This window comes from Myiozetetes cayanensis, unplaced genomic scaffold (genome assembly GCF_022539395.1).
Source record: "Myiozetetes cayanensis isolate MyiCay16 unplaced genomic scaffold, myiCay2020 scf44, whole genome shotgun sequence".
Taxonomy (NCBI): domain Eukaryota; kingdom Metazoa; phylum Chordata; class Aves; order Passeriformes; family Tyrannidae; genus Myiozetetes; species Myiozetetes cayanensis.
Genome location: NW_026087676.1, coordinates 337324 through 354170, shown reverse-complemented (window position 1 = coordinate 354170; position 16847 = coordinate 337324). Strand labels below are relative to the sequence as shown.

Genomic DNA, 16847 nt, shown 5'->3' with positions numbered 1-16847 from the left:
AGCTGTCTTTCCTGCCCACAGAATTTATGGGCTCTCAGCTGGGCACGCCAGGAGGGTGTCACTCCCGTTAACTGATGGCCACACTGCCTTTGGAAGCCTTGGATGCCCTTGGCCTCTGCAGGCTGGGCTGAGTTCCATCAGGCCTAGACCACAGAACCCACCAGAGAGCCACGGAGCTGCTTTTGGATGTGGGTCACTGTCATCCCCACTCCAGATGATTTACATGCTGTGGATGCCCAGTGCAACAGGACAAAAACAAACCAAAAAAAGAGCAAACAGGCAGAATGAAAAGATTCCTGCTGCGATTTGCAGGGGCGTCATCAGCTGTGTTTGTACAAGGGAAAGTTGGCTTTTGACTAGAGCAGAACATAACCAGAGGGTGTCTGGTAAAAGAGAAAGCTTTGGGGGAGCTTATAGCACCTTCCAGTAGCTAAAGGGGCTCCAAGAGAGCTGGAAAGGAACTCTGGACAACAGCATGGAGTGACAGGACAAGGGAGGTTTAGATCCACGGTGTGGTGGGTTCTTCACATTGCAAAATTTGCACCCAGCAAGGGGCAGGAAAGGTTCTTTATTCTGCTGCCACCTGCCTTAGAACCTGAACCCTCAAAAAACGCCCCACATGCCCTGCCTTTCAGGGCTATTTATTGTTACAAAGAACAACCACACACGAGCCTGTGGCCTCCTCGTTTCTTTTGGTACAGCCCCTGTCGGAACCTGCCGGGGTTCTGCCTTGCACATTCCCTGCTGCTCTTCCTTGAAATGTGAGCATTTGTCACGTGAGCCAGTTGGTTAATTATGAACCTTGGTGTGCTGTTAACATGCCCTGTAACCCTGCAGCAGCCTTGAGGAGCACACCTTAACCAGCAGAGTTAAATAACTCTCGCCCCTGGCACGCGATGTTCCTCTAAATAATTGTTTAATGAAGATAAACTTCATTTTCACAGGTAGACTTGAACCCTGTGGCTGCTTAATCTGACTAACAAAATACCCCCTGGTTTACACTAATTACTGTTCTTGCCTACAGTGAACCTGCTGGGCACTAATCAGCATTTTTTTGTCCTTTAAAACTGAAGACCGTGGGACCTGAGGACAACGACCTCGGGCTCTGCCTTTCAAACCCCTCTCCCCCTTGTTCCCCCCGTGGCTGTGCCTCCCTGGGTGGGCAGATCCCACGTGGATCTCACCTTCTTTGGCCTGTCGTGGTGGGACACGTGCTTCTCCTGGGCAGGGGATGCGGAGCGACTCCTCCTTCCGGCGATGAAGGAGCTGCTTCCAGAGTGCCGTGAGGTCTTCTGAGGGAAGTGGGCCAGGAGGGGAGGTGGAGGGGACAAAAAGAGAGAGGAAACAGTGTTATGGAGCCCAGAGTTCACTGTTTCAATCAGCAAAGTTACGGTAAATGGGTTCCTGTCTTCCCTCGTCACGCTGTGATTAACGGGAGAAATCCTTTGCCCTAAATATCCCTCAGAACGTGAATGACTCCACATCTTTCTGGGCTGGCTCTGTCCTGAGGGAGAAGCTCTGGTTGTTCTGTGTCCCCCTCGTGCTGAGGGTGCCTGAGCTATACCCCTGATTCCCTGGAGCATCCAACACCACGGCTGCTCTCTTTCCTCGGGACACAGAGCAGGTCAGGGAAGCCAAAACAGCTGGGAAGAACTCAAATAATTCACCCCCTAGTTTGGAAAATGGCTTTAAGGATGCTCCAGAAATGCAAACACATTAATTAATCTCAATTATGGAGTAACTCGGAGTGAATGGCTGAAAAGGGAAGCTGGCTGCAGCCTTGCTTGTGTTTTCTTGGCATTTCTCACTGCTCTGAGCACAGACCCAACCTAAGATGGAGCCAATGCCTTTTATGTGACATAAAAAAAAAACCCACAAAAATGAAATTCCATTGCAGAGAGGAAGAAACTCACCATTTTATTGAAGTGGTACTTGCAGTACCCACAATATTTGACATTGTCGACTTCTAGGACTTCCTCTTCACACAGGAGCCCAGCCATCTGTGCACTGAAACACAGGCAATCAGCAGGAGGATAAAGAGAACTGGACAGCCACACCACCAAAGGGCAAAGAATAATTCAGGATACCCAGGGCAGGCTCTGGAAGTTCCCTGTTCTGCTTGGCCAGAGAGGGGGGGGAAAAAAAACATTCAGCCTGTTTTAATTCACATGAAGATCTTTGAAACTGCCAGTATTTTTCTGTCACAGTTTCTCTTGCAAGTTTTGGTTTTTTTTTTTTTGAAGGGGGGCCTGGGAGATCAGTAATAATTCCAACAAAGACATCTCAGGAGCCAGGAATCCATGTAAAGCAGGGAATCTCCCTGTTCTGCTGATGGGGAATGTTGTTTTCAGGCTCTGGGGGTATTTGGGGGTATCAACCTTTAAAATCACACCATGGAGACGACAGGATACTCCTGCATGTGCTCTGCTGGGGAAGGAACATTCCCAGGTTGTGACTCATCCCTTCTCTTCTTGGATTCCACACAGTCTGAGGGAAATCCCCAACCTTGCTCTCAGCAGGGAAAGCTCCCTGGAGAAACCTCAGCCTTCCTTGGAGAACTTCCCCTGCCCAGCTGAGCAAGGAGGAGAAACCTCTGGCCCAAAATGACCCCAGGGTGAGGAACCCAAGTCCCCACAAGCACCCAGGTGGTGTGGCCTCAAACCAGGGCAGCCAAAGCAGCAGCTGGGGCTGTTCCCAAGGGGATTCAGCAGGTGACATGGAATGCCTGGGGGACTCACCAGGTGACATGGAATGCCTGGGGGGACTCACCAGGTGACATGGAATGCCTGGGGACTCACCAGGTGACATGGAATGCCTGCCGGCAGCCGTGGCGGTTGCAGGCCATGCAGGCTCCAGAGGCAGCTTTGCTCTCCCTGCCCTGCTCCTCACAGATGTAGCAGGTCTGGGGAAAAAAAAAAAAATAATAGAAGTGCTGTTAACCAGGAGACAAAGCCTCCAGGAGCTCATAACTGTGTCCAGACATCTCATGGAATCACGGTTTGGGCTGGGAGGGTCCTTACAGGTCACCTCTGTCCTCTGCCATGGGCAGGGACACCTTCCACTAGAGCAGGCTGTCTCCCTGCTGTGAGAGCTCTGGGTTATTTCTCAGAAAAACACACAAAATCCCTTCCTTTTCCCCCCAGGAAACAACTGTGTCCAGTCAAAACGTGGAGGAACCAACACCCAACTCCACGGCTCAAGCCGCTCGATCGCTCCTCGAGCTGCAGGGATTTGGGGAAGAGAGACACAGAGTGGCTTGCAAACCCAGGGATTTGCCCTGTCAGACGTTTTCAAAAGGAATCTGAGCACCTGGAAACTCAAACAACCTGGCCAGGCCCCCCAAAAAAGCCGAGGTGGGGAGGGTTCTCACCTTGTTGAAGCGGTCGTGGGGGACGTACTGGAGGACGATGGGCTCCATGGTGAGCACGTTGGCAAACTGCACCTCCGGGATGTACAGGGCACACACCACGTGGGCCCAGCCTGGGGAAGCAAAGGAGACACTGGAGAGTCACACAGGGCACCCCAAAAGAGCCTCCAGCCCAGACAGGGAGGGAGAGGAGAGGAGGAAGGGAGTGTTGGATTGCAGCCGGTCGAAGGGAGACGTTAGATCTGAAATGTGCTTGTTGTAACTTGGTTAGGAATCAAATCCTCTGTGGGGGAAAGACAGACAAGATACCACCTCCAGATTAACTAGGCAAGCAGAGATTTCTCTGGGAAAAGACAAGTGCAGCACTGGTTGTTCTTAAAAGCACCCCCTCAGGACTTGAGGGCCCGGAGTGAGGGACAAAACCCAGCCCAGGGAAAGCATCCAAGCAGCAAATGATGCTGAAGGGACAGGTTGGACAGTGCCCTGAAAACAAAGCTCCCTTTATGGGCTCTTATCAAGGGGAAAGGAGGCGGCTTTTCAGCCAGCCAAGTTAGATTAGAATCTAAATCCACCAAATCGCACTTGGAAGTTGAAATTCCATCTGGTCAGGGCAGGAATGAGACAGTCTGAAGGTCAGGAGCGTCTGGGGGCTGATCCAAACCAGCGTGGGTTCTGCACTGGGAGGATTTGGAGAGAATTAGGATGGATTCACCTGGGCTGGGGGAAGCAAACTCCAGGATCATGGGATCACCCAGCACTGTCAGTCCTTGGGCTGGATGACTGGACAGTGTCAGTGCTGTAACAGTCCTTGGGCCAGTCTGTGACACACCTGGCCACACCACGTTATAACACACTAGGAAGAAGGTGTTATATTATTGTAAAACAACCCCCCAACACAGCACTTGTGCTGTTGCTTTAAGGCTCTTGGCATTTACAACCAGCTCCAGAAGATGCTTCTACAAAATATCCCGGACTTGGCACTCTCCAAATAGGGGACATCCCAGCTCCCTGCAGAGCTACTCACCCCCGTTGTCGGTGCGTTTCAGGGCTCCATCTTTGTGGGGACACAGCTCACACCTCTGGAAATGAAGCAGAAACGACAGATGAAGCAAACTCTGAGGGGCAGAGGGGCAGAAAAAGAGATGATTCATTTACAGCACGCTCGTGAACCATGAGGCTGCTTTCAAAGAGGGGAAGTGGGAGAAGGGCTGAGCGTGGTTTGGGTGCAAAGAGATGCCCTGACACAGCTCAGCATCGCCCTGGCTGAGGTATTTAAAGCCTCAGCCCAAGAGTGAGAGGCCTGAAGACAACCTTGACTCCACCAGGGCTTTTTAGAACAAGTTTTGGGCTCTGCGGTTGGGGAGCAAAACTGAAAGTCGTGACTCAGAGAGCAGAAGGCAAATAAAAAGAAGCCATTATCTATCTTTGCCTCTTTCCTTCCTTCCTTCTCTCCTCCTCTCGTGATGGTTTTTTCCAGTCTCATGACAGGTGGGTGAGGCTGTCGTGGCATTTTTGCTGGGGGGTCATGGCAGGACTGGGGAGAGGGTACCCTGTGACCCCCCCAAACCCCAAAAGGCTGAGGTGTGGAGGGGAGGGTAATTTTGGGGTGTGCTTTCACATTTGGGTGAACACACTCCCAGCCCTGAGAGCTCCTCCCAGGCTGAGCTGCCCCCAAACAGACACTGCCTTCTCTCAGCATCACTCAGGGGAAATCTCCCTGTGCTTTTTGTCTTCTTTGGCTTTTAAGAAAGGCCCCAAAACCTGCGAGGCTCAAACCTCTCCCTTCCCTAAGAGAAGCAGCTGACTTGCTGAAGTACCAAACCAAAACAAAACCTGCTTTTCTGTGAAAAATTCTGTGCTTCCTCTGAAAGTTCTGAAATGAGGTGTCTGGTGCTAGAGCGAGGTGTTGGACTTGGGGCTGTCACTGCTTTGGTCCAGTGAGTGTAACAGGGCAGGGGATCCACCTGCCAAAACCCACCAATGTACTGAGCAGTAACTGGTCACAGAATCACGGGGTGGGTTGGGTTGGAAGGGTCCTCAAAGCCCACCCAGTGCCACCCCCTGCCATGGGCAGGGACACCTTCCACCAGCCCAGGTTTCTCCAAGCCCTGTCCAACCTGGCCTGGGACACTCCCAGGGATGTGCAAGTGTTAAACAGGTGATGAGGGGACCAAACCCATCTCGCTTTCCCTGCAGCTCGACAAGTTTAGAATGGAGAGAGACGGGCACAGGGGAGATGTTTCTCGCTGCTCCTGGTTAGGTCCAGGCTCCCACAATTATTATGGAAAAGCCGGCAGAGCCAAGAGAGAACAAGAAGGGAGTGAACTGAGACACTGTAATAAGAAATTTGCACTTGAAAAGGCCCCTCCGCTCTCCCTCCACCCTCAGATCAAAGCCGCTCTCCCACCACGCGATTAGCGGGGCTCTGATTGTAACAAGAGGGGTTAACAGCTCCATCGGCCCCACACAGGACTTTTAACAGCCCTGCCTCGAAATGACAGCTAAAGCCTTCACATGATCCTCACATGAGAGCCCTGCGGCCATCCCGGCTCCCGGGGCTTCCCAGACGATTGGATTACAAAGTGGATGGGCTTTCCAGCGCTCCCCGGGAGCACAACACCATCCCCAGCATCCTCCCGGGACCCGAGGAGCGGGCAGGAGCAGGGATTTAGGGCACCTCTGCCTCTCATTCCACCTGCACGGGGCACGGGAAGCCCCCGGGGGGTTTTATTCCAGCTCCCTGGAGAGAAAAGCAGAGCTTGGTTGATTTAAAAGCAGGTTGTGATGGGGATGGTTTTAAAGCTCCTGACCCCCTGGGGGGCTTGTCTGGGATCTTCCAAGTGAAAGCCCTACCTGGAATTTAGGGCTCCTGACAGCTAAAAAGGGGATGGAGCCCATCTTTTGAATAGAATCTGAATGAGACACAGAAATGAGTGGTACAGAAATCAAAACCACGTTTTAAAGCACACCCTAAGCATTGCAATACCCTCCCTGCCTCCATATCTCCTTCTGAAAGCAAAACTATCAATATTTAGCTAATGAAATGCATTTGTTATGGTCAGAGCCTGTAAACTGCCTGAAGAACCTTCTCTGAAGGCAGATGTGTGAAGAAAAACACTGTTGTTTTTCAAAGGAGTTGGCCACACAGTCATTATGAAAGAAACACAAACATCAGCTCATCCTGCCGCTGGTTTTGGTGTGGTTTGTGCTCAAAAAGCAGCGTCTCTGCCTCAGAGTCCTCAGGGCAGTGTCTGCAGGCTCAGAGTGCCTTTGGAGGGCTGGAGGACACCAGGCAGGGAGGAGCAGGGAAACCCCAGGGCAGGGGAAGAGTCACCCCCTGCTCAGAGCCCAAACTCAAGGTGTTGTAGAATCACAGAGTGGTTTGGGTTGAAGGGGGACATTAAAGCCCACTCAGTGCCACCCCCTGCCATGGGCAGGGACACCTCCCACTGTTCCAGGTTGATCCAAGCCCTGTCCAACCTGGCCTTGGACACTTCCAGGGCTGGGGCAGCCACAGCTTCTCTGGGCAACCTGTGCCAGGGCCTGCCCACCCTCCTAGGGAAGAATTTCTTCCATATATCTCAGCTAAATTTCCCCTCTTTCAGCTTGATCCCATTCCTCCTCATCCTGTCACTCCAGTTCCTGATGAAAGCCCCTCTCTGGCTTCCTTCTTCAGGTGTTTCCTCAGGCACTCCACTCTTCACATTCCCTTTGGACACTGGAAGGTGCTGTGAGGTCTCCACACATCTTTCTCTTCCCATGAGGCTGGACAGCCCCAACTTTGCCAGCCCCAAAGAGCCAGGAGCCTCCCTGGGCTCCTGCTGCCAGCAGCAGAGCCATGCACAGATCTCACACGACCTGACTCACTTCCCTCACTCTGCTCACTCTGCTCCTACATCAAAGGACCCCGTTCTTTTTAAGTATTTACCCATCTGCGTGTCTGTTGCTATGACTGCTGGTGCTGAGCTGAAAAGGTGAGGGATTTAGATAGGAAACCACCCCCAGCCCTGCCTGGGGAGGAAGATTATCCCTGCTCAGTCATTAGAGGCACAGGGGCTGAATGGCAGCACTGAGACCCACCACGGCCTGTCCGAGAGGTCCCACTCGTGGAGTGGGGTGGTTAAAATCAGGAGCCACCTGCAGGGGATGTTGCTTTCCTGATACCCTGGAGGCAGTTTGAAAAACCAAGCTACCAGGAGCACAGGTGAGGAGGACTCTACCGAGCTGAAGAGCTTCTCTGTGCACGGGGCAAGGAGGCCCACGGGACCCAAATTCCTTCCCCTGCCGTGAGAGTATCTGCAGGATGTAAAAACCGCCCCCAGACACGTTTGATCTTTACTGCAGAGCACATAAAAGCAGCATCTCCCAGCGGGCAGAGGTGTTTGCGCCGAGGGAAGGGGTTAACGCGGCGTGGGGAGCGTGGATCCCTAATTCCCACCCTCCACTCATCTCTGCCAAGTTCTTCGCCCATCTGCCAACCAGATTAAGCTTTGGGAGGGTGGCAAGCAGAGTTCAGCTGGGCTGGACAGGTTGTGAGCTGGACCCAGGGAGCCAGAGGTCACCCCTGGCACCTTCCCGGGTGAGCGATCTCAACTCCTGAGCCGGCTCAGGAGGCAGCGCCGCCAGCAATGAACCTCCTTTGTGCTGGCTGAGGCTGCCTGTGCTTAAGGGAAGCCAAAGTTTAATTCAAACCCAACTTCCAGGAAGCGAAGGGGAGAAGCTATCCCAGATTTATCCCAGATTTTGGCAGCTGTGGCTGCCCCGGCCCTGGAAGTGTTCAAGGCCGGCTTGGATGGGGCTCGGAGCGACGTGGGATAGTGAGTGGCATCCCTGCCTATGGCAGGGGGTGGAACTGGGTGAGTTTAAGGTCCCCTCCAACTCAAACCCTGCCATGATTTAGGGCAGGAAAAGCAGCATCCATGGCACAACTGCCACCTTCCAGATCCTCAGCCCGGGCCTCAGCAGCCGGTTGGTGCAGCTGAATCTGATAAGGGCTCACGTGGGGGAGCTCTGGCAGGGAAGTTGATGTGCCATAAACCCCCAGCCTTGTTTACTGCACAAATAACTTGGCCACACAGCCAAGGCCTGGCCTGATTGCTTCCACCCTCCTGCCTCACCGGGAAATGCCAGAATTAATGAGGAACATTTGTAAAGTGCTCTTTGCTGTTAAACTGCTACTGAGACACAAACAGACCCTCGCCCACCCCCCTGTTGTCTTTTTCTCTGCTGTTTTACAACTCAGGAGACTTTCTGCAGGAGGCTGTTGCTGCAGGGGATGATCATCACCTAGTGATGATCCCAAAGAGCACTGGATGGGCTTTAAGGTCCCTTCCAACCCAAACCATTCCATGGTTCTGCCAGTGAGACCTGAAAGCCAGTCCAGCACACTCTGCCAGCACATGATCTCAGGTGGTGCCAACCTCCCTCCTCTCCAAAACTTCCCGAGGAGCCTGAGCAGAAGAAGCCCCCCCCTCCTTGAGAAGAATGCCACGAGTTGTTTTTGGAAGGCTGAGGTCTCCAGACTCGAAGATCTCGACACTTTTGTACTCACCACCCGGGCGGCTCTTTCTTGGGATTCACATTTCCGACAGAACCAGGGGCCGGTGGGGACCTGGACAATTCCATAACAAGCTGGGGACAAAAAAAAAAAAAAAACCAAAAAGACTTCATTAGACCATCTTTAAATCGACTCTTTCATTTCTCAGGTGTGTACAAAAGTTTGCAGGGCTTGGAGCAACCTGCCCTAGCAGAAGGTTGCGTGTTCATGGTTTCTACAACTCCTGCTGGGAACAGGTTCTGTGTAAATACAAGTCTCCAGCTGATACCCCAACAGAACTGCTGGGTTTATCCAGCCCCTCTTGCTTTCTACATCACTCCTGGTGCTTTCAGAGTCTCTCTCTGCAAGCTGCAGCTTTAAAACCAGCTCCCATCTCTGCCTGCTTGAAGACTTCCCACCCTCTAATCCCCCTCTAAGCATCCAAGAACAGCTCTTTGTGAGTCCCCAAAAGAAGCAGTTTTTGACCCCTAAAAGGGCTTTTGGCCACCACACAGGTGGGTTTAAAGCCACAGAGCAAAGGCAGAGGATGAGCCTCTCAGGGGAGGGTTTGGGAGTCTCCCAGGGAGGAACAAATCCTCTCTTCCTTATTCCACCTCCAAGCAAAGAACAAATTACCTCTTCCTTATTCCTTCAAGCACAAGCCCCGGCGGTTGGAAGGGAATCCCAGTCGCCCCTGACTCTTGGAACTGGGTTGGGCAAAAAGCATCTGCAACTCCCCTGCTGGAGGCAACGCTGGGATGGTCCCTGAGGGCTGCCCCAGCCCCGACCCTGCAGCAGGTCCCTCCACCTCCCTAATGTCCATTATCCCACAGCAGCCCGGGGTTCCCTCCACCTCCCTAATGTCCATTATCCCACAGCAGCCCGGGGTTCCCTCCACCTCCCTGATGTCCATTATCCCACAGCAGCCCCGGGGAGACAAATGGAACCGTGGAGTTAAATGGAAGGAGCTGCCAAGGCACAGGAAAATAGAAGCTACATGAAAGCACTGACAGAGGAGCCTGCTTGGGTCCATCTTTAGCAGTGGCTCAGGGCCAAAAGCAAGCACTCAGCTGGAGCCAGCACGAGCTTCTGTGCCCGCCGCTTCAAAGGGGGGGAAAACAAGGGAAAAACGCAGAACATGAGCTGAAAATACAATTTTGTAAATGTTCTTAACTACCCTGTTAGAGTCTCCATTTCCCATCAGATGGTTTTGTTAATGTTTTGTTCTTTTTTTTTTTTTTTTTACTGGAAAGATTCTGCTTCAAAGAGGAAGAAAACAAGGAGGGGGAGGAAAAAAACGCAGAACACGAGTTGAAAATGCAATTTGTAAATGTTCCTCACTACCTTATTCGAGCCTCCATTTCCCATCAGGTGGTTCTGTTCACATTTTGACTTTTTTCACTGGAAAGATCTTTAAGCATCAGCACAGAGATATCTTTAAGAACCAGCCCCAATGTGTAGCTACAGGTTTAAAAAACAAAACAAAACAAAACAAAACAAAACTACAGGGTTCTTTCTTGAGCTGTACAATCATCTCAAAAGGGAACTCTGGGTCTGTGGATGTTCAGCCTGTACAAAGGGACACCAAAACCCGTGTGTGACTGCACGGAATGACACCACACGAGCCAGAGGATTCCTTACAGTGGCTTGTTTCTATTTAAGAAATAAAAGCCTACCAAAACACCACGCCACTGCCAGGCTCTGAGCAGGCTCAAAAAGAGGGTTGAGAACATCCATCACACAACTGCTCCACGCTTATGAATTATTACATCCTGAAGGACTCTTACCAGACCTAAATAGACTGTTGTGCTTCCTACACACACAAGCTGAGCACAAACCGTGCGCTGACTACACAAAACAGTCTCTCCCAGACTATTCCTGCCCCTCTGAAACTGTTCTTGGATCTTTGAAACTGTTCCTGACCCTTGGGGAGCTGTTCCTGCCGGCACGCACAAGTGTTTATATTTTTGGGAATGGGTGTAAGGATGCCAAAGGCCTTTATCTCCCTATAAAAAAAAAAAAAAGAGAGAGAGGGGTGGAGAAACCCATTCCCTAGGGTTTGATGAGTTATGGGAAGAATGGCAGAACTACACCAGCAAAATGAAAACTGATGTCCTTTTGGAGAGCCTCTTGTCCTGCCAGGTCACTCAGAGGGATCCTGAGGACTTTAAATAAGAAGAGGGTAGATTTTGAGTAGATACTGGGAATAAACTCCTCCCTGTGAGGGTGGTGAGGCCCTGGCACAGGTTGCCCAGAGAAGCCCCATCCCTGGAAGTGTCCAAGGCCAGGTTGGACTGGGCTTGGAGCAACCTGAGCTGGTGGAAGGTGTCCCTGCCCATGGCAGGGGGTGGCACTGGGTGATCTCCAAGGTCCCTTCCAACCCAAACCATCCCGTGATTCCATGACAACGACACCTCTGGACGAAGGGAACCCCCTGTGAGCTTCACTGCCTCGTTTATCTCCCCTTCAGTCACCTGGCTGTGACTTCTCACTGCAGCCCTGAGCACGGACACACCAAAAACACGGGAAGCAAAAGGAAGGTCCTGCTCCAGCCCCTGCACTGACAGTGGGAAGAGGCAGAGCAGGACCAGGGGACAGGGACAGGCAGGATCCAGGGACAGGGAAAGGCAGGATTCAGGGACAGAGCAGGACCCACGAGCAGCCAGAACCAGGAGGGAGCATCGGGAATGGCTGGAGAGCGTGCAGGAAGAGGCTGGAGATGTGCTGGTAGATGGATGGGATAATAATAGATGGGAAAACAGACAGGCCAGATGAGCCCAGAAACCTTCGTGTTATTCCAAACAAACCAAGCAGGATAATCACCGCGCCTTTCTGCCGGCTTGGAACGGAACGCAAATACCTATTTTAATTCGTATTTTTTTTGTTCAGACACCCGAGGACAAACTTTCCGGCCCGATACCGTGTGTTAGGGGCGTGCTCAAGTCATTTAAAATGCAAAATAGCCCGTGTCGCGCTGCGAGGAGGAGGAGGAGGAGGACGGCTGCCTTCCTCCCTCCCTCCCTCCCTGCCCTTGCAGGAGCAGCTCCGGGCCCCGCCGCCACCCCCGGGGGTTACCCGGGGCCATCCCCGCACGGCCCCGCACCAAGGGGGGCGTCTGCGATGCTGTCCCCCCCCTCCCTCCTCAACCCCCGCGGGGGCCACCGGGGTGGGTCGGGCAGCGGCAAAGCACCCCCCATCCCCTCCCCAATAACGACCCCCAAACCCTGGAGGCGCATCCCGCACCCCGGGGGCTCCGCCGCTGCCCCCGCGCTCCCCGCGGCTCCCGCGCCGCTCCAGCCCCGCGGCGACACCGTTATTCGGAACAATAGGGATAAAACAAAGCCCCCCTCCCCGCGCAGCTCCCCCAATCCCCGGCCTCCTCGGGGTGTTTGTTGTTATTTTTTGGTTTTTTTGGGGGAGGGTTGGCGGTGGCGGTGCCCGGGGGTTTGGGGGCGCGGGGATGCGGGGAGGGGGGTGTCGGTGCCCGGCGCTTACCTTGGTGCACCGCCACATTGCAGCCGTGCCCGTCGCAGTACACCAGCGGGTTCTCCGCCCAGCCCCGCTCATCAGAACAGACACAGCAGCCTCCCACCATCTCCTTCATACTTCCATGAGGGTTTCCTTCCCCCCCCGCCTCCCTCTACGCGCACACTCCTCCTCCTCCTGCTCTCCCTCCTCCTCCTCCTCCTCTCCTCCTCCTCCTCCTCCTCTTCTCCTCCTCCGCGCTGCCCCCTCCCCGCTCGCCGCCCGCCTCCACCGGGGGGTTCTTGAGTGCGACCCCCGTGCTGGGGTCGGGATGGGGGTCCCGCGGGGAGGGTGGGGGGTCGGGAGGTCCCAGGGGCGGCGGGCGCGCCCGGCCCCACCACAGACATTTACAGCCCCCGCCTTCAATCATGGCCGCGCCGCCCGCACGCCCCGGTAAAATTTGCGGTTCACGGATCACACTCCGGCTGGGGCGGGCGCGTTTGCTCCGCTCGTCGCTTCAGGGGCGTGCGACATTAATTGCCTTTTTTGCTTTTTTTTTTTTTAATCCCCTTTCCGGCGGCGGGGTTTGTGATTTTATTCGCCACCAGCACCCCCCACCACCCTATCCTCCCCCCCCCCTTCCCCACCGCCTCTTCTCCCGGGTGTGCACCCGTGTGTGCAAACCGCTGGATGCGCGCCCGAGCCGAGTCAACATGGATCGCTCCGCAGGGATGAGCTGGGACCGCTCCGCAAATCCCATTATCTCGCAATTCCGCGCTGACGGATCGCGGCTCCGCGAGCGCCACCGGCTGTCCTGCTCCCCCAGCTCCTTCGGGAAGAGCTTTTAACCCGTTGGCACCTGTTTTGTTATCTTGGGAGGAGAAAAATGTGTGTGTGTCCGTGTGTGTCCCCCCCCTTGGAGGGGGTTTGTGGCCCAGCAGGAAAAGTGTCAGAAATCAGCTGGAAACCGATAAAAAGAAATCATCCTGATATACAGGGAATACCTCTGTATGGGATTGCTCCTGCACCTCCCAAGTCCACACAATATCACAAGAAATCACCCTTATCTTGGACCCAAGAAATCACCCTTTTCTTGGACACATCAACCAGAACATATGAGGAGAAATGAGGAAAACCCAAGCATGGAGCACAAAAATAATTAAATCTTAGAAAAGAGGCCCCAAAAGTTCATGTATTGTGTTCCTACAGCTCAGGCTCCCCTTGAAATCATCTGCCTGAGAACACAGAGCAGCTCCCAGGGGTCTCATCATCTCTCCCCCAGGTGTGGGTCCTCACCCAACCACCACACCGTTCTCATGGAAAAAAGGAAGTGCCTGATGCCAGACTGGGCAAAGAAACATTGGGAAATGTAACAGTGAACAACTGTTTGCTGTTTTGTGCACACCAGTGTCTGTACACACCTTGTGTCTTCCCCTTCCTGGCAGAGGAAGACCCAGCAGGGAGGGAAGTCTGCTGGTGCTGCCATCTTCATCCCTCCATCCCAAGGGCTGGAGCCCTCAGCACATCTGTTGCTGATGAGGGCTGGATGTGTCTCACAGGGACAGATTCCCTGGAGCCACCCAGCTCCATCCCATGTGCCCGAGAGCATTGTCCAAGCACTCCAATTCCAAGCCAGGAATAGTTCTCATGGGTTCCTGGGGTTGTCCTGTGGACAACCAGGAGCTGGACTCTGATGACTCCAATGGGTCCCTTCCAACTCCATGATTTTATGATTTGCAACAGCTTAAATAAGATCAAAACCAGCATCAACACCTCTTAGCCTGGCGAGCCTCTCCCACCTCAGCTTGCCGTGCCACAGGTGGGCTCTGGAAGGTCAGTGTGTCCCTTCTTTTCAAACAAACCCCTCTCCCAGCCCCATAATCACCAGTTTAGCATCCTTTAGAGTGCACCTGTTCAAGCGTTTCATCAAGGGGCTGGAAGGCAGACGGCTCCCTGAGAAGCTGCCTGCTGGGACGCTGTCTTCCTTTTATCCCCCTCCTTTGAGAGTCACAGGGGCGGACAATACGGTCACCACATTGCTGGGAATTCACTCAGCCTTAGCTCACTTTTTCTGCGAGGGTTTTCCCCTCCTCTCCTCTTCTTTCCCCCCCCCCCTTGCCTTTTATCTATTGTGTTATGAGCTTGTTTAAAAAGAAAAAAAAAAAAAAAAGGGAGGATGGTGAAAGAGGGGAGAGAGATCTGGCTGGTTGCCTTTGTAACCTGGAGGAGATGCTTGTGGTTTGGGAATTGTCTTGGACTCCAGGACAAAGTGCTAAACATCCGCCCAGCCCTGCCGGGCCTTGGTTCCAGTTGGCCGTGGAGACACTTGGACTTGAACTGCAAATTTGCCTTTAGGGGATTAAGTCCCAATTTACATAACTAATCCCTGTGGTGAGGGGAGGCTGGGCCGGGGAAGGAAAGGGCACAGAGGTTTCCTGAGAAAAAAATTTGGGGAGGGAAGGGGGGGGGGGAAGTGAAAGCTGTGAAAGCCGAGATGTGGAGGTATTTGACTGATGTTGGTCATTTGTTGCTCTATCAGTCGGTGCTTTTAATATGTGGAGGCAAAATTAAACGTCCTGACTCATGGGAACAGCTTCCCCTGAGCCTCTCAGTTGTAACTACAGACAGAAGTTACAAAAGTTGTTACTAAACTTAGTCCTTTGCTACACCATCCAGAAAATTGTGGGTAAGGGAACCGGCTCCTCCACAGGCTCGTTCATCAGGAACAGAGCTCTGAGCCTGCAGAGTCGTGGGTACAAATGACCTTTCATTTTTTTTCAGGGGGATCCTTTGCATTTATTTTAGCTATTATTTAAAAACAACATAAACTCAGTTAACATCAAGTGCCTGACATGGAAATTCTTGAGATGGGATAAATAAAAGGCTCCTGTAGGGTGTAAGGCCCCAACATCGTGTTTCACAGATTATTCACACTTCAGTTATTTTATCTCTAAAATACACACATCCCATGTTAAAGGAAAGAATCAGAATTAAGAAAAGTTTATGTTTTTTATGATAACTCCACCTACTCTTAGGTGCTTCTGGCCTGGCTTACACAAAGGGGATGTAAATACTTGATGGCTTGTGGTGATAAACTGCCTTTTTGCACAGTATTCCAACATCTTTTCCTGGGAATGAAAACTCTCCCTTCCCTTCTTCCCGGGGAAACTGTCCCTTGGGTTTATCAGGAGGGAGGCCTGTGATTTATCTGGGTCCAGCTAGGGCTAAAACTTGCTATTTGAGCCCAAGCAAATCAGTGTTATTATCAATTGCTCAAGGAGGGAATGACATTTTATCCCACCCTCTGTCCTATTCCAGGGTCGGTGGGGTTTGATGATCTCTGCATGTTCCACAGGCACAGCTAAGAGGAATTGTAACATAAATTAAAATTAGAAGGTTGGAGACAAGTCATCAAGAGTGCCCTAAACAAAAACTTCACCCAAATTTATCTTTGGCCTGTCCCACATCTAATTCTGCTAAAGAGAGTTCTGGGTTTCTTTACCTCCTCTCTACTGGGTTTATAAAGGACAGAAACTCCCTTTTATCTCCACCAAAAATTGATTTTATTCCCTAGCAACTAAAGGCGTCCATTTTCACAGGTGGGTGGGGACAAGGGGTGAAAATCCTGGTATTCCTTTCAATTTTCAGAGTGGGTGGTTGAGTTGGCACTTAACAGTTTATCAGAAGGGCTATTTTGGCCTTTGTTTTGGGCTAAAAGCTGCATTTCTAACCCACAAACGCCCACAGGAGCATTGAGAGAGTGAAGAAAGCCAAGAACCCGACATACACACACTCCCAGCTTTGCTTTGTCAGGAATTTTCTGCCCTTGGACAAGTCACTTCCTCCCTTTGTGCCTCGTTTTCCCCCTTTACTGGAGCAATTCCCCCACTGCAGAGCACTTTGGGGTTGTTTGTCCGAAAAAAAAAACCCCACCACAATAAAAGGGCAAGTTATTATTCACTAAACAATGTCATTAAGGGCCTTGGGAGGAAACAATGATGTCATTAACAACTTCGAAAGGAAATCGTGCCATTAATGACTTCTGAAGGAAAAGAAGTAGTGATTGAAAGAGCTCCTTTCCCCCCCACCCTCCAGCAGCTTAAATCAAACAGACAGTGGATCATATTTGTCTTCGTGGGTTTGATGCCTTCAAAACAGTAAAACTGATTAATGTGGCAGGTCAGGAAGATGACAAATTTGCTTTTGGCACTAAATGAAATTTACGAGTGGAAATATTTCACGGGATTGTTAGAATTGCTCTGTCCCTTTTCGCCCTAAAAGCCCAAAACTCCCACGCTTTCGTGACCCACCCGTATTTATGGCACTTTCCAGCCCACTTACCTCACTGTCCTCTCCCACTGGGGTCCCTGTGGGTCATGTATTTAATGGGGTTTAGCTGTTTATTCCCTGCTTCCTGCAAAACAGAGGCTGTGCTTCAGCCCAGGTGGTTGAGGAACATCCCTAAAACACGTCCAGTTG

The 16847-nt window shown here is 52.2% G+C and overlaps 1 protein-coding gene across 1 annotated transcript in view; it reads right to left on the bottom strand.

Moving 5' to 3' along the window:
- MLLT6 (MLLT6, PHD finger containing) overlaps positions 1-12528 on the bottom strand; it is a 36672-nt gene extending 24144 nt beyond the window's left edge. Inside the window, 7 exon segments of the mRNA XM_050330781.1 lie at positions 1185-1292; positions 1914-2007; positions 2799-2902; positions 3371-3480; positions 4392-4446; positions 8919-8998; positions 12399-12528. Of these exon segments, the coding sequence (XP_050186738.1) occupies positions 1185-1292; positions 1914-2007; positions 2799-2902; positions 3371-3480; positions 4392-4446; positions 8919-8998; positions 12399-12507 (660 nt within the window). The 5' untranslated portion in view covers positions 12508-12528.
- Between the last annotated feature and the right edge of the window lie 4319 nt (positions 12529-16847).